The 18,315-nt window shown below is 39.9% G+C and overlaps 1 protein-coding gene across 7 annotated transcripts in view; it reads left to right on the forward strand.

Moving 5' to 3' along the window:
- KLF12 (Kruppel like factor 12) overlaps positions 1–18,315 on the forward strand; it is a 248,895-nt gene that overhangs the window by 93,512 nt on the left and 137,068 nt on the right. For all 7 annotated transcript variants that reach the window (XR_003987198.1, XM_030445103.1, XM_030445057.1 and 4 more), the window contains one exon: positions 3,740–3,829. Coding sequence is in view for 6 of the 7 variants with exons in the window: in XM_030445103.1 (XP_030300963.1) it covers positions 3,740–3,829 (90 nt within the window). In the remaining variant the exon portion in view is untranslated. The remainder of the gene's footprint in view (positions 1–3,739; positions 3,830–18,315) is intronic.

The raw sequence follows: 18,315 nt of genomic DNA on the forward strand, positions 1-18,315 counted from the left end.
TTTGTTTTCTCTTCCTTAAAGTATTTGAAGATAATTCAAGTTAAACTTGCAACGCTCGTCTGCATGAAGAAAATGCCAGCTGCAGTTGTAAGCAGTGTTGTACTGAAAACATAAGCCTTTTAGGAGAGGGCAGAGTCTGGTTATTAGGCTGATTGCCATAGCTCTTCAGAAAAAGAGCCTGTAAGCCCCAAAGCTTATATGTCTTCTCTAACAACTGCTCTAATAGCAGTTGCTCATACATGCTTGGGTATGATTTGTGTTTTTAATTAGTCTTTCAAGGGAATAAATGTCCAAAAGTGATTAGTGAAAAGCTCCAACAAATTGAACCAACAAAGGAGAGGTTGATCTCCTTTAGGTTGAGTGAGTTTATTGATTCAAGAGAACAGATGTTTTGGTAAGGTCATGCAGTGTTTGGCTTGATTGTATACCCAGTTTAGGACATGGATCTGCTGTATGTTCTGAGTGAGTTGACTGGAGTGTCTACCAGGTGGGTTGTAGGAGAATAGAGAAGGAAGGGCTGTCATATGAATTCAGGTCACCTTCACCTGGACAGTGTTGGGAACTGGAAGTTGGATGCCACAGTCAATGAAATGAGTTGAATGAGCCAGGAAGGGGACTGCAGCCTGAAAAATGTATTGATTCAATACATCACATCAGCAGTCCCTGCTGGTGGGTCTCCTGAGTGTCATTAATTAATGTGGGTGCTGGAGCAGCCTGGCCTCACTCAGGTGTGGATGCTCCATCTGCCTGGCTGACCAGGGAAGCTCCTAGGGGAGCCACATGAGCATGCCCAGACCCTCTGGGGCTGAGTCAAGCCCTTTTGCTTTAGATGACTGCCCACCATATGAAAACCTCAGCAATTACATCCTGTTTGCTGGATGGCTTCAGACATACTGTAGCTCAAAAGCTGATTCTGGCAGGAGAGTGCAGTTTGGGTAGATCAGCTTTCTGGGTGCCTGTTGGGCTGAACATATATCATCCATATGTATCACACACAGACTGGATCAACCTGGCCATTACCAGGCAGTGGCTGCCCACCCCCAAGGATGTGTCACACAGTGTCTTTCCAGTTATAAATGCAGAAGAGATCAAATAGTGGTAGAGTCTACTTCTGTGATTATTGCTACTCTGAATTATAAATGACCCAAACGCCAGAGCTATTCACTGCATTCACTCATCACACCAGCACTCTAAAGGCAGAGTGCTGCTTCAAGAAACACAATTTTAGGGAACAAAAGGGAAAGCGAGAGCTATGGAAATTTAGTTAAATGTAAATGTGTTAAATGGTACATGAACTAGTCAGGTTTTCATGATTTATCAGTTTTAAACTTCAAAGGCTCTGGTTAGCTTGCATTTTTAAAACTAATGAGTTTATCACAGCCAGTGGGGAAAAATGGTTCAAGTATATCAGCTGTAAATTGGTACAAAGCACTAAAAGGGACATTAGCCTCTAATCAGATTCTAACAGTTCATTAAACCTGCCTTTCCTCAGTGGTGCTTTGTCTTCCCCCCCCTTCCTCCTGCCCGTGCCTCCCGCACAAGCCAGCCTTGTCCCTTCGTTCGGGTGGGTAAGACCTCCTCAGGGACACGAAGCAATATCAGCTCATCCTTCTTTGTCTATGAGCTGAACAGCCTAAGGGATGCTTGATGATGGTACATTCCTGATCTTGCTGTAAAACTCAACTATGCTGCGTATAAATCAAGAAGGGAGAGGGACCTCTCTGCTTAAAGAACAGACGCTGAGGGAGCGAGGAATGCCAGCCTGGCTCCTGCTCTTGCTCCACCCAAACCACATCCAAAGCACTGGAGCTGCCTGACACCCAAGGTCTGCTTCTCATAAGTAAACAGTGCACCATCCTTGCTGGGAAGAGGGATGTAAAGCTTGGAACAATTTCAGCTGGAGTCCCTCCTGCCCTTTTCCCTGCCTTGTGCCTCAAACACTGAATAAAAATAAAGGTGCACAAAAAAATTATTGAGAAAACAATGGAAGGGTTTTTTTTTTCTTCTTCCTCTTGTGTCAAGTTGAAAATACAGCAGATAAACAGCAGTAGCATAGAATGGGGCATCTCAACAGCTTGACCTGTCTTCATTCACATGTTTGAGCATGGAAGTGTTCTGCTGCAAGTTTTGATCTGATATAACTTAAGCATTTAGAGTTTTTTATGAACTACCAAAGTCTACATTATAAGGAGAAAGATTGCATTTGCTTATCTGGTTTGCCATCAAGTTCCTGCCTGCCCTATAGTATCAAACTGCAGCCTTGTGCTGTAATACATGGGGTTCAAAGTGAGGGCGAGGGCGATTTTAAGCAGGTCATTTGCTTTGCCTGTGGCACTGAGTTGAGAGGACAGGCATATCAGTTTCCCTGCTTTTCAGCATTTTATTTAAATTACAATAAATGAGTATACAGAAATAAACAGTTGCTTCAATATTTATATCTCTGAAAATGAAGATCCTGAGAGGAGGTTCATTAATTGGGAAAAAAAAATATTTAATGTAATTCAAATATTTACAATGTATTGTGGAAGCTTCATCAGGACACACTATTTTTCTCAAAACTCCCCTGAAGCAGCCATGATAAGAAACAGGGCTATATACACACTCCTAATGAATAACAGCATCATGAGATACCAAACAAATCTGCTGCCCGTGAAACACAGGGAAAGCATTTTTTCCATTGCAGTGTGGTAATTCAGGAGTACCAGGTAAAAGTTAGGATGGAGGTGAGCTCCTGTCTTGAGTGCTGCCTCCAAATGGGGGTTGCAGCTAAGTAAGTGGCTATGAATGGGTCATTCAGAAGAGGTACATGCTGTAGTTTCAGTATTAGGAAAATAGCGGTGACGTTTTTGTATTTCTGTACTGGTGACCAAGGTGTCTGGATCTGTAAGGTCAGATTCTAGCCTGGGGGATATAATGTCTTTTATTCTCTACGTGTTGTCCAAACTAAATGGCAGCTGAGGGGACCAGCTTTCAAACACCAGCCTTGAGCCTTGGCTGGGATGGAAAATTGACTCAAGTTGAGGTATGTTGAACTCAGTTGACCTGAAGGCACAAGAGATTGTTTTGCATGTCAACATAAAGTGCTCCAGCAACAGTGGAACGAGACACTCAGAGCAGGGATGTTGATTCAGGGAAGCACAGTTCTGCAAATCTTTCTTCAGATTGAAGCTGTCATCATATCTTGCCCATTGTTACAAGGGCAATGCATATATTTAATACTCCATTTTATTTCTTTTGTGTCAGAGTGTGTGGAGAATTTCTCATGGAGCTGATACCTGTTAATTTATGGTGTGTGTGCATGTGCCTTCCCTATAACTTCTTTGAATTCAAGCATATGATTTCTCTATGTAATATAGAAGTACAGATATTCTGATTGAAGTGAAATATATCTAAGTATACTGCCCAAAAAAATTAAACTATTTTACATCACTACTCTCCTTTTCATTTCTAAAGCAAGGAATTTATCTATGCCCATCTGTGTAATTAATTTCGAATTAAAAATAGTAATTGGAGATGATTTTCCCTTGTTGCTGATGAAGATTTAGTTCTCTTTTAAGGGTAATGGAAAGTATAATTTACAATAAAACAGGAGTAAGTTGGTAGCTGCTACTTGAAATCGATATTACATCTTCATTATTTCCACTAAAAGAAACTTCTGCCATATCGTAGAACTAAATCATTGAATTAAACCAAGTGTTTTTAATAACGTTTTTATTAACTTTGTCCTTTTTTGCCTTAGGACATCAGCGCCTTTGAGAACAGAATGTTAATGCTGGATGGGATGCCGGCAGTCAGAGTCAAAACAGAGCTGCTGGAATCTGAGCAAGGGGTAAGCAGAGATTTCTGTGCAGCCTCACTCTGCAGCACAATGATCACCCTTCCTTAGCTTCTCTGTGGGTTGCTGTCCCCCTGTTGTATTGTCATTTCTTTCCTATGTTTTTCTTCCTTTCTAACTACTGTTTGGAGTGGGAGACATACTGGTGAGTATCTAGCCTTACCTGCAGTGAGCACAAAAGAAAACCACTGTGTAAGACTTAGTGAAGTTACCTGGGTAATGTGAGATGGTGGTATAATTTTATGAATATAGAATAAGGTGCAGTTAAAAAAAAACCAAACAAAAAACAACAACACAAACAAACAAAAAAGCAATCCAGAAAATTATAACGGATTAAGGTAAAGAAAGTAAATCCTTATGTCTGAGAAGCCCATATGTATCTTTGCTATTGTGTCCTCTTGGGATATTTGCCTTACTGTGGTGGTTTCATCCTTTATATGCTTGTCCTACTCCATTTTCTATCTGTTTAAATCTGCTCTCTTTCTGGTGGAATGAGCTTGTTTATCATTATGGTAGGAGGGGTGGAAGGTTTGGATGGTTAAAGCTGGGCTCATGATGACTGCTGAATACAGAACAGAGATCATGAATGAGATGTTGAATTTTTTGCATAACAAGTGTTTGACATTGGAGTGGCAGATTATAGGAAAATGAAAGACTGCAATTTTTGACATATTAAGGGTATTTTCTTACGTATGTGATAATAATTACATCAGAGATTGTAGATTACTATGAGGACATCCATATTTAGTGGATTTTGTATTATTGTGAATCTTAAATTTCTTGTTTGCTCTCATGTTATCCTAAGGAATCCAAGCCACCTTATTATGAAGACAGATGCCCTCAACAAGCAAAGAGTATGTTAGAAGCAGCAATGCCATTGCCATGTAGGGATGGGCTTTTGCCTCCTTCTGTTAGTTGGCTTTTTTCCTTCCCACTATTTTCTCAATTATTTAATTGAGAATTTAAATTATATAGAAGAGAGGGAATTAACTTTCAGGATGATTTAATTTGGAAAGCTTGCAAGGAGATAGCAGTTATTCAGGGTGTTTTTGAGGCTTTCAGTTTGGGAAAAAACCCCTAACCTTTACATTTAATGGAGTTCTTGCTCATCTCCCTGCTTTATTGAGAGCAAGTGCCCTCAGACAATCCTCCAGCAAAGCATAGTTTGAGGGAACTTAAAATTTGGGCTGTTGAATGAGCCATAATGATGAAAAAGCAGATCCATTAAAGGCAAATTTAAATACATGCTGGATGCTTGTCATTATGTCTTTTTAGGTAGTATAAACCTTTCTTTATATAGTTCAGAAGACAAATGTTTTGTTGATACTTGCTTTTGTCTGGTTTAAAGCAAATTCTATGTATGATGCTTATTGCTGGGTCATTTATGAAGAACGCTTCCTTCAGAAAAGTGTGATTGGATTCTGGAAGACCTATTTGGTGTCTTAGGAACTTGAAGGAGATGAGCAATTTATGTAGTTTTTTAAATTTCCTTAGGGCTTCTTAAATAAAATTTTACAGACTTCTGTGTAAGCAGAAAATGTTGTCATCTTATTTTACAGTGACTGAACTGCTAGACAAAGTGCTTGGTTTGATTTGGGATTTTATGCGCTTTGGTAGTAATTAAGTAGTGTCTGGTCAAGAATATCTGGCACCTTTATTACTCTTCATTAGGGAACAATCAATAAATACAAAATGAATTCTCCAGTTCACTAACAGAGGAGTTAGCCATTAGGATGGCAATTTTCCAGCAAACAGCTTAAACTCTGAAGAGGAAGGTGGTTGAGACAGATGTTTAGCATGTGCTTCAGAGACCGTTTTGAATATGTAGATGTTGGTATGACATAACAGGGACAAATGCTTGAAGGATGTGATTACTGAAAATAACCTGTGGAGATGTTTGGGAGGTTGAATATCTTAACTGGGAAGCATGGGGTGGGAACTAAAATGTGATCCAAATAGAATGAGTCTGAAATAGCTGTGTCTGTCTGTGTTATTGTAGTGCCCAAGTTCCTAGAGCTGCACCTTCATCCCACCCTGTTCCTCTACAGGAAGATGTCATTTATCAAAAACTTGCAAACAAAGACAGCATTTAGGGTCTTTGGAAGACAGTAACTAAAGTTCCAGCACTAAATTTTCCAAAAAAAGACCAGACAAACTTTTCCAAAACTTGTAGAAAGACGGCTGGATTTTTTGCTCTTCCTGCATGATATCTGCTTCTGGCTCTAAGTTTGCTGCCAGGGAATGAAGTGATACTTGGTTTAAGGGTTATGAGAAGAAAATTTCATCTCTGTTTAGTGGATCCTGAAGGTGCTGTCAGTTGTGGAGGAGTGAAGGCAATAAGGGTCTGGAGCACCAGAGGAGATGAGTGCTGAGTGATCAGACCAGAGAGCACTGAGTTGCCATGCCTCACTAGTGGGGCTTGGAGGAGCTGGAATAATATCTTCTGGTCTTTTGTCTGAGAAGAGCTAAGGGAACACTTTGAACTGTCTCCTGTTTAAGTCTGAACTTGTATATCAAGTAAGTATCATCTTGATATTGAATCTGATCATGATGAAGAGCCTCCCACAGCTGTGCTAGCAGTTACTTGTGAAAGCATGCACGTAAGTTTTTGATCTGAAAGTATCTAGCATCAGCTTCTAGCTCTTTCCAGTGGCAACAGATAATTTTTCTCCTGGTGCTCTGTGTTGATCTTGCTCAGTAGCCCTTTCAGTGCCAGGCCATACAATGAGTGGTGAGGCAAGGAGAGATGCTCCTCAGGTTGTTTTACAGTGTGGGAGGCTGCCACGTGTGTTAGCTCAGCAAGCCCAGTGTTGGTGGGTCCTCTGCATTAATGGTGATGGGTGTTTACAAGGCAGTTACAGCAAAGCTTGACTGAAATTAAGATTAAATTAGTTATGAGATCTAAGGATATGTGCCTACTTCTTGTAGGGACATTGAGTGCTTTCCTGCAAGCTACATGAATATGTTGCCCAGAAAATTCATTTTTTAGTAGTTCTTCCTTGATTAGCTGTCCCTTGTGGTTCATGACCCCCTAAGTAGGATTCACAGAAAGGACCTTGTTGAGGGAATGTGGATTTTAGCTATGCATGCATGGAGTGCTGTCTATCCCACCCAGCCAGTCCTCCACACTGTCCTGGCTCTTGCCTGGTGAGGGAGAAGCCAGGAGAGCAGAATCCGATCACACCCTGGGCACTTGTTGTGGGGATGCAAATGTGTGCTTGAAGAAATGCCCTCCTGGTGCTGGCTGAAATCCTGGTTTGGTGCCAGCGTGCCTCATTGCTTTTGTGTTCCCTGCTGTAGGGGAGACAGAGGTGTGGAGATGTTCTCAGGTATGTTTTGGTGCCAGCACTGAATTACATGCATAGAGCAGGGGAGGGGGGGGGACGACACAGAAGAACCCCTCTGACTGGGTGGCTCCAAGACCATAAGGAGATGAGCAAAATGCCTACATCCCTGCTTCAAATAGAAATTATAATGTTTTGTGTGTGATGCTGACTTGGTGCATTGCTTCAGTAGATGACATGATCCTAGTGTTCGAGTCATTTTTTACTCCAAGTTTTCCATTTATTTAATAATTTGATGAGTTTAATGATTAAACAATGAGTGTTTGCCCTAGGACTTAATTAAAAGCCTTTTTTTTTTAAAATGCCTTGTAGTTTGTGAACCAGTAACCCACCAAATGCTTGACTTGAGCAGTAGAAAATACCACTGCTTAGCAACTATGGTGAAGTCAACAACAATTACTGCTATAACTTGACAAATTAGAAATAAAAAGGTCAGAAAGAAGAAACTTACTTTTACACCTCTTATACCTTTACATCCATTCCATCAAAATGGAAACACAAAAGGAAGGGGGGAAGAAAAAGTAAGATTTGATGCCAACAGCTTTTAACCTTGAATTGATTCTTCAGTTGCCTTCCATGGCATATGGCTACCATAGGCACCATCTGGCCATGTGCATTTAGTTCACCAGAAATTCATCTTCCCTGTGCTACTGAGGGTAAGGTGGTCTTTACCTGATGTTGTCTCCTTATTACACGTGGTGGCAGTAGTAGCAGTCACCCATGATATAAATGAGAACCTTAAAAGAGCAAATCCATGAGCCAAGGCTACCATTTTCTTCTGCATTTGGATAGCAAACTAGGCAATCGATCCATTGTATTTCTGTGTTGCTTTTGGTTTTCCTATTGGGCACCCCTGTCTACCTGCAGGAAAGGTTAAATATAACGTAAGATTCTTCTCTACCATCTGTGAATGACTTTCAGATCCTTAACTTTCTTGTCAGGAGATGTTTTGCTTTGTTTCATTATTCATCTGTGTCTTTCACTGTGTTTGTGTGCAAACCTGAACTGATACCTCTCAAAAGCTTTTAAGAAGTATTCTTAAATAGCATCTGAAGTCCTTACACTGCAGAAGTATTGCATATCTACAGCAAGCAAAGGTAGATTTAAAATATGATACAGTAGAAGGAATAAGCAAAATGTAGTCCAGCCAGAATTTTAGTTATCCCTGGGAAAATGAAGCTGTGCAAACTACTCCCACTGCAAACCAGCTCAGTCTCTGTCTGAGGAGCTGATGCCTGTTTCAGCTCTCTGCACATTCCCCAGTACCAGCCTGCTAACATTTTTTAAACTCATTAAAAAGGGGATAATACAAACTCTGATTCTTTGCACTGCTGTGCCCCATGCACCAGTATTTTGAGCCTGTTACTAGAGAAGAGGCAGCAGGACTTGGGAGCTACAGCCTGCATCAATGCAGTGAAGGCAAAAACATCTACCAACCCAGGTTTCAAAGACACCGAGTACAAGATGGTGGGAATGGGATATAGGCAGTCCATGAGGGAGACATGCCCTTGTACTTATATGTTTGTAGCAAAGAAGTATTTACAAGGGAATTGTGTTTTCTCTTTACTTGGGAAAAAAATCAAACCAGTTCTGCTTTGTTTTATCGCCTCCAATTTAGAACACTTTAATGATTTTTAGAAGGCCATCAGCCTTAGCAAGAACAGATGCTTATTTTTCCAGTGAGCTACTGTCCTTAATTTCGCACAGGAGATTTAACTCAGACTATTGTTTGAGGCCTCAAGAAGACACAGTGCTGCTTTAATGACTTTATTACAAATGAAAAAAAGATATTACATAAAAGATACTGCATTGCCCTTTAACAAGGCTTTGTTATTATCTCCCCTACTGTGGAATAGGAGCTAGTATTGCTAATAAATTGGTAGAATTACTTTAGAAATGTGAATTTGTTTATCATTTAATATCCTCCAGTGGCCTAAAGCTTTAGATCTTTTGGTCTGCAGTAAAATCTTTGTATGTCAATAGCCAGCTTCAGAGAAGGATGTGAAAGAGGTGGTCTCTCCTCATGTAGGTGCAGGTGGGCTACTTCAGCAGGAAAAAAATGCTCATTCTATGGTTAAACAAAAATTTATAAGTAATGCTGATTTGAAAGACGTACAGAAACTGAATTAATTTAAATAGTACTACAGACTGGACATTGAATTTGTTAGTTGGTGGCTACTATCAAGAAGTTAGGATGGGTAGAATTGGCTGGCTTCAGCATAAAGCCTGAAAGCCTTGCTAATCATTGCAGGATGTGGCCCAGTTTCTACAAACTGTTAAAATGTGTCTGACTTAGACACATGAAGTTAAACTTTATCAGGTATTTGCAGAGGCAGTCCATAAGCTTTTGTTAGAAGGAGATATGAATGGGGGACTTGCATCCCACAATTATTCTTCATATTCAGAGTGTACTGAAGCTCTAATTTTCATCAGCCTTTTTGTTTCCTGATCTGCAATCTCATCCATTCCTGTGCTTGCATTTTGTCCTCTCAAATTATTGTTTGAGGATGATATATCTCATTCTGAATTCACCTCCTAATTCTGCTTGATCAGACTCCATTCCCATGCCGTATTGTGGCTGAATTATGAAAAGAATGACTAAAATGACAAAACCCTTTAACAAGCCAATATTATTCTGTCTTTTGTCTCCAGCCATATTATCTTGTCATCTCATCTGAAGAATTCCATCCATGCTTATGTTATTACATACATAAACAAGTTATACCTCAGCGTGGGTGATAGTGACAGAAATCTTTTATTTTCAGAGATTTCCAAAAATACTCATTGAAATTAAGTTAAGAATAGTCTCAGTAGCAAAGCTTATTATTTGACTATAAAGAGAACTGGTTTATGTTGATTAATTCAGCTTATATGCATTCTTTGTTTTATTAAAAGAAGCACTTATGGAATTTGCTGTTGTAATTTAAGAATCTCTGTTTCATTCAAATATTTTAATTGTTATGAATTCTGAATTACTTAATGTTTAGCGTGACTGATTTGGGGGAACAAATGGTTTATGGACAATGTGTCAACCTCATCTGCAAAGAAACAAGCCCTCCTTCCTTCCTGTTGGTTTTCTTCATCTTGCAGGAGGGTTATTGAGGTGCTAGGTAGGATTCATTGATATTCTTCAAGATGTGACCCCAGAGGCCAGTGAGGACATAACCTACAGGACATGAGGCAGAGCCATGTGGGATGAACCTAAGGAGACATGGTTGTATTCCCAGAGCACAGCTGGAGGGTATGCATGCAACCCTGAAGGGCACAAGACACATCTGAGAAGGGTGCACCACAGCAGCTGATTATTTGAGCCAAGTGAAGCACCAAAAGCTGACAACTACTGTGGGTGCTGCTTTCTGTTAATTGGAAGCTGTCATGAGGGTAGGCAACTCCTACAGCTTTGTATTCAACCTGGCATTCCTGCTCTATCCATCGCAAGTGACTGAATGACATTGGGGAGAGTTGGAAGAACTGCTACAAAAAAATCCAAACCAATGGGAGAAAGGGAATTACCTTACTCCTCCTTCAGTCATGCTGGTAGGAGGCCATAGATACCTTCTGTTCTATGGAGGGGGGAAGGATTGGAAGATGATGGGAGCAGCTTTTGACAAAGTCCTGTAGTCAGAGCAAGTTAACTTTATCTGAAACTGCATCCTGAGTCACCTTTACTGCTACTGGCACCCAAACTGCCTACTGTCTGCACTGCTGTCTTGCCAAATACTGAATTATTTGCACTGTTCCACTCATACTCCCTGTGAAATCAGTCCTCGTATAGAATAGAGAGCTAAGTGGCTTTTGCACTGTGGTTGTAGGTGGGGTTTATTTCCTTGGGATTTTTTTGCCCCAGGGATCAGACCCAAAAGTGCAATAGAAAGGTAATAGATTTAAGACTAATAGGACCTGATAACTTGACCAGCTTGGTCAGCACACTCAGTGTCACCCTTGTGAGGCAGTCTGTTTGCCAAGTTAACTGAGTTTACAAATAGAAAATGCAGGTGGGGTTGTAAGATATATGATGCTGTCTGAATTTCTCACAAAGAGAAGGATCCCAGATCCTCTGAGACTTAATTTACTGAATGCTGTCTGCCATTGCTTTCCTTTCCTAGGCAGTTAAGTTGGCTGTTAGGGAGCAGTGCAGGGAATGTAGTCCTTATTCTGTCTGGTAGCATTGTTGTATTTATGGTAGGAACAGGGAGATTTTCAGTTTTGGGTGAGGACTTCATTGCCCCAGGCACTATACAAAGAAAGGGTGGTCCCTGGATATCTTGTTTTAATTAATCATAAGTTGTGTTTAGACACTGTTTTAATGGGCATCTTCAGGTTGTAATGGTAGTACATATTCGGAATATAACAAGCCTTTAGAAGGAGTGAAGCAGAGGAAGATTTCTGCTCTAAACAACTTGTATTTAGCTAACAGTGCCATGCCAGAAAGGTTTCCCATATCTATAGTGATAGAAGAGCTGCAAAATTATTTCCCTTACTAAAAGATCAGTTTTTATGAGGATATATTTAACAGAGAAGGAATATAATATTTTATCTGCAAGCCTGAAAAGAGTTTCAAAGAGAAATATTGTTACAGTTCCATAGAAAAACCAGTCACACAAAATGTCATGTTAAATACATGAATTGATAACTGTTCTGTGTGCTTATATACTTATATAATGGAAAAATAATGTTGGCTTTGGGATAAGGCAACTCAACCCTTTGATTTGAGTATAGTGCTGAAGTGCATTGAGAGATTATATGGTTTGGTTGCCTCAATCCTCAGTCAATTATTTTGTGAGCTCACCTTAAAGTCAGGCCACTTTTTTTGATGATGTATGAGCTCTTGGCTTGCTCTGCTACCAGAGCTTATGATGGGAATCTCAGGGAAGATTTATTCATCTGAGAAACTCTAGGCATAACAAAAAACAAGCATGGTACTTACAAGTTGTTGATCTGTTGGTTACTGTGAACTCTTAAATCTGCATTTTCGGTTGGAAATTGTTCATTTTATAGAGATGTGAAAGGTCAACATTTCCTTACTATTAAAAATAGTTGAAAATGTAAAAAAATATGTCGGAAGAATTCTCAACCATCCAAATATCTATGCTTGGGCATTACCCCCATTAATCCGGTTCTAAAGGCTCTTGTCTGTTCTCCATATTCTGTTTCTTTTGGGAATCCAGTAATCACCATTTAATTTTTATGTAGTCTGCAGTCCTAATTGAGGCACCAGTGAGGTACAGATTTTTGCTCTTTGAATCCTGTCAGAAAGGTATAAACACTGTAGTGGTGGGAGTGCAGTGCATGCCATATATCAGCTGGTTGACAGCCCTAAAATCCTGTTGCACTTCTGCACTGAAACTTAACTCAGGTCTCTGTTGTTCCACGTCGCAGTGCAGTTCTAAGATATAGTAATGCAAGTTCTAGACCTTGTGCAGAATAATTATGAGCATCTAAGAAAGCAGTTACACTTCTGATCTGGTGACTTACCTGGTAGGGCACCTGAAGTTTAATTCAGGTTGCAACTGCAGTGAAATTCAATAGGTTCCAAGTGAATGTAGTCCTTCTGTTCCTATGGAGAAACCAATAAAGGTGAGCTAGGTAATCCCTCTTATCTACAGGAAGCTACCTTGAATTACCTCACATTTACCTCCCTGTGTCATTATGTATATAGACAGGTATTGCAGACCTGCCAGCTACATGGCAACTTCTTCATGGTTCAAAGTTCCTTCTTTAAAATGTTTTCCATTGAAACATCTCAGTGAAATAACTGTGAATCACAAATCTTTAAATTATTTCAGTAGCAGAAAAGTGAATCATTATGTTTCATCTTGTTCTGCTCACCGGTGACCTTAATGGTTTTTATTTTTTTTAAAAACTGCTCATTAGAATAGTCAGCTCATTATGAAGGTCTACATTCTGTTCAATGGAGCATGTTGGGTATGTTCAGAATGGAAGAGAAATGGAAGTGGCTGGGCTTTCATCCTTTGCCTTTGTTTTGGCTCAAGGTAAAGTGAAATCTTCCTTTATTCCTGGTTCTCACTTGAATAATTGCTGTACTTTATTTCTTTAAGGACACTGAGATACTTGAAGTGAGTAGTATTGTTTATGTGTGCGTTTATGTGTGTTTATTCTGGCTAGCTTAAGAAAAATAATTTTAAGTCAGCATAACTCAATTTACAGTATCACAGAACACTTCAGCAGCACGAATCAAATGCCACCGTTATGATAGCACCAAAAATTATTTTAATCTTTGTTTCTTATACAACAAAGCGATTACTTTTAGTTTTCACTTGTTTGCTGATGTTCTCTATTTTAAATGTTTTCTATTTGACGTTGCCTTATAAATAGTCTTTTTAATGTATATTTTACTCTTATTCTGTATCCTGCTGGGAAGTCTGAAAGAGCTGTATATTTTTTAAGCATTATTGGCTTTTTACTTATTTGTCCCTGTAGAGATGAGCCCTGTTGTAAATTTTAAGGATCTTGTTTTCTTGATTTATTTTTTTCTTTTTAAATTCCCTTCCCCCCCTGCCTTTGTTTCACACTGGGAGGATGAGTATTTAATAAACTGTTATTCAGGGTGCATCTGATTTCACAGACATTCTTTCGCAAATGTTGTTATTGCTTGGTTTCATCACTTGAGTATACCAGAAAACCATAGGCATCACAGGCCAAAAAGCAAACAACAGCAAAAGGCAGTGTTTGTCCTCCCCTGCCTGCACAGGTTGGTGCCCGTGGTTGCCATTGCCCAAAGCTGGAATCCAGGCAGATGATGATGGAGGGGCCTGTGGCAGCTCCATGTTGACCACCCTCCTGAAGGAGCCCCAGCTGGAGGCAGGGAGCAATGGGCTGGTGGGGGAGGAGAGATGCTGGGGATGCAACTGTGGGAGGACAAGAAGTCTTCCCCAGCTCCTTCAAGGCAAGGCTGCTGTCAGAACAACCTCCCCAGCAAAATCTCCTCCAAATGCGTCCACTCCCCTTGTTCCTTGTGGGAACACCAGCAACATATGGGTGTCATCTGCATCCTGCCTCCTTAGGCTGCTCTTTGTAGCCCATTTCCTACTTCAGTAATTTACACAAGAGCTCAAAAATGATACTCAGGCACTGACTTTGGCTTTGATCTTCATCTGTGGTGCTGTGTGTGGAGCTCATGTCATTGCGGTAGGGAAGTGACTGGAAATTCCTTGATAGTCACATCTGCTTGCAAGACAGCAGCATCAGCCCCTCCTGCCTGGGCTACAGATACACTTTATTATGTTTTTAATACTGTAGATGCTTTTCCATGACATTTGCCACTTTTCTTGGATAGTTTTTTGCCAGATAGATGGTTTGAATAGAGCCTGGTTGTATTCTGTCTTGGTAGTTCTCAGGTACTGGGTGTCTGGTGGCACCAAAAGTTTTCTTGTCCCCTTTTCTGTATTTCTCTGGTGGGTTTGGTTTTAATATTGTACAATTGATTGTGAACAGGAATGTGTAAACTAGCAAAAGATCAGTTTTGGGGTTCTGTTTTGCACCGTGGAACAGGGAATTTTTGATGAGGAGGAACAGCTGTTGACTGACAAAGGAAAGGTAGGATTGTGTACCATGAGCAATAGCAGATGCTTTATCCTGGGTGAATCCGTGCTGACTTCCTAGACACCTCCTTCTCCTTCATGGTGCCTGGAAGTCTGTTCACAGAGGACTGATTTTTCCATGGACCAAGAGCAGGCTGACTGCTCTGTAGCGAAGCAGATGACCCTTTTGTATTAATTTGTAAAGAGTAGTGCACCATTTCCTTTCTTCTATTGATCAGGAATCTCCCATGGTCTCCAGCATTGTAGAGGAGGATGCTGTAAGGCCAGTGATCAGCTCTGTCAGCGCCCATTGTTGCCCAGTTGTGTCCATATGGTTTGTGCAGGTTGAGTCTTCTCAGGCAATATCTGGGATTTGGTCCTCATTTATGAGTGTTGGTTTTTCACCTTGAACCCTGTGTGTAAGCATGAAGGCCATGCTGGTGAATGGAGATGCAGAGAAGGCAATGGAGGACCTTGGTGTTTTCAGTGTTCACTCTCAATAGCTCACCCACCTCATTCACCCACCAACCCATATTTTCCTTTTTCACCCTTTGTTACTGATGTAGATGTAGAAGTTCTTGTTTTTGCAATTCCCTGTGACTTTGACCCCCAGGTGAGCTTTGACTTTTCTCACACCACCTTAGTCTGCCTGTTTGATCTTTCTATGATCAGCCTTGGTAGCTTGTCCCTGACTGCTTCTTCTCCCTTGTTACACTGGAGCTCCATCATGTTTTTCCACATCTGCCAAACTGGTCTCCTGATCCTACAGAAAGTGATGCTTTTCTAAGTAATGAGATGCACTAGTCTTGCACTTGGATGCTGTCCTTCAAGATATTTAGAGCTACCTCCCATGGGATCCCACTTAGTTCCCTGAAAACTTCTGCTCCTCCTGTATTGAAGGGTCTGGATTGAATTGGATTAGGTCTCTGTTAATATCTGTCTTTCCTCACTCTCCTCAGGTTCTCAAACTCAGTTACTTTAAGGTCATTAAGACTAAAATCTTCTGATGACCACAGCTCCAATTTGTTCCTCCCAAACAGTGCTTATTTTGGTTTTGTCCATGTGGCACTTCAGAACAGCAGAGTGAGCACAGTGGATCAGATGAAAGGTTCTTTGAAGCATACAGTGGCAGCTCATACCAGTGTGCCTACAGAAAGCATAAGCAAAAAGCAAGCATGCAGCAATGCTAACCCTGATAACCAGAGGCTCTGGTGTTGATTTTGACCTGTAAAACCTTAAAGTGTCTTGCACCTGCCTACTGCCATCCTGAGACTGCAATAAAAGCATAAGATTTAGTGACAGAGATGGCAGTGGCAAAGAGAGAATTTCCTGTGATAGACTCTTGGTTTATTTCCCATTAGTCATAGCAGAACAGAGTTGTCAGTTTTCAGGGAGTCCACACGATGAGATTTTGGGAGAGGCCAGAAGATACAGTGTTAAGAACATAGTGACATGCAAAAGATATTCTTTTCTTTTGGGTGCTGGGTATTGTGGAATAATGCTATATAGTTACTTCGTGGGACTGTAAACCATATGTTTAATAGGTACCTGTGGTTTGTATACCAACATGTTGTTACATTGTTGAATAAAAAGCAGATAAACTAGTAATATCATTAACAGCTTTCAATTAAAAAAAAAAAAAAAGCCCACTGTGGAAGTAGTAGTGTTCTGGGCTGTGTTTTTTATGGCAGAATACTGGTTTGGGAGGTTCCTGTCTACTGCCAAGTCCTCTGCAGTTGTGCCACTTTAGACATTTGCAGGGGTGTGCTCTAAATCAGAAAAAGAGGGGGAAAAGCCTAAAATACCTTAACAGATTCTTGGGGTTTTTTCCTCTAAATTCAGGTTGTTTCAGAGATTCAGATTAGGTTGCAGCTTTAAATGGATTAAAGTGTTGGATCTAGCAACAAGTTAAAATACACAATGGAAATGTGGCACAGAAAACATTATTGATTTTCACAACAGAAAAGTTACAGTAGATAGAAATAGAATAGAAGCCAAAACTCTTTCAGTTGACTTCTGAATAGTATTAACTTTTACAGAAAAAAACTAAGAAAATCAGTAGTGGAAAAGTAAGTATTACCTTTGCTCTTGGAAAACAGTTCATTGTTTGTCTCAGTGATGCTTTTTTTTTGTTTCCTTTGTTGCTATACATATTAAGTTTTTATGAATGGATTTAGACTGAATGACTTGTCTGGAACCTGAAATACACTTAATTTTCTCCCCTGAATAACATTTAGGTTATAAATGGAATAGAGTGGCAATTTAAGGCAGTTGTTAGCATGAAAAAAAAATGCATGTTATTGGTATTGAATAGGCAAGCATTGATTTATTCCTGTTTTAAAGTTCCAGACATGCTTCTGGTCTACCCAAGAGTACTTACTGAGTTTCCTCTTGCTTTTGCTGCCTAGGGTGGGAACTTAGCATTGTCAGAAAGGGATCAAATATGGATAAAAGGCTGAGCAACAAAATAGATGTCTTACCTAGAAATTTGGTAGATTCTAGGAGAATGGAGAAACACTTTCAGCTTTCTGTAAATTCATATTCATAGTTTCCATCTGCAGACCTCAAGTTAAAAAGAAAAGAAAGATACTCAGAATAAATCCAAGTCACATATGCAAAGTATGAAGTACTTGGGCTTTTTCTTTAAAGGTACTGAGTATTAAGAACCCAACAAGGAACATAAATATCTGCTTAGTTTTTAAGAACAGGACTTCTGTTACTTAAGTTAAACTTGAAATCTAGAAAAACTGCTGCCATGTTCTATAGAACCATTAAGGTATATAAAAGTCTTTAAAATATTAAACTAATTCTTTTCAAATACATTCTACACGAGCCATTTTTATGGAGAAATAAATTTTAAATTTTCTTAGTGGAATAGTTTTGTCCATATTAAATGGAGGAATGCTGTGTATATGAGACAGGGTTTGTTATTAATTGTGTACCTGGATTTTTGTAGTATGTTCCTTGATTTCATTCAAATTATTTCTTGAACCATATAATCTCTAAAAAGATATATGGTTTTTGTTGTTATCCAGTAGCTAATGCTGAGTGCAAATTACATCAGCAGATGTCATTGGAGTGTGTGCTATTGTAAAATAAGTTTCTATTTAAATTTTTTGACGTAGTTTCATTAGATAGATTCTACCTTACTCATTGTAAAATAAGGGGAAAAAAACCCTTTTTCTCCCAAACTCCTTTTGTGTCATCCCAAAGGCGCATGACAAAGGTTGCCCAGGGAGGTGGTGGATTCTCCGTCCCTAGAGGTTTTTAAGAAGAGACTGATGTGGCACTCAGTGCCATGGTCTGGTAACCTCAGTGGTAGTGGATCAGGGGTTGGACTTGATGATCTCAGAGGTCCTTTCCAACCCAGCTGATTCTGTGATTCTGTGACATAGGTCAGTAATTGAGCTATGACGACTTGTGCTGTATGTTTTAGGAGTTTTATAGCGGTCTTCCAGTACCTGAAGGGAGGCTACAAGAAATCTGGTAAGGGACTTTTTACAAGGACATGTAGTAAATAAGACAAGGAGTAATGGTTTGAAGCTGGAAGAGGGTAGGTTTAGGTAAGACATGAGGAAGAAATTCTTTAGTGTGA

Source organism: Calypte anna, chromosome 1 (assembly GCF_003957555.1).
Source record: "Calypte anna isolate BGI_N300 chromosome 1, bCalAnn1_v1.p, whole genome shotgun sequence".
NCBI classification, from domain to species: Eukaryota; Metazoa; Chordata; class Aves; order Apodiformes; family Trochilidae; genus Calypte; species Calypte anna.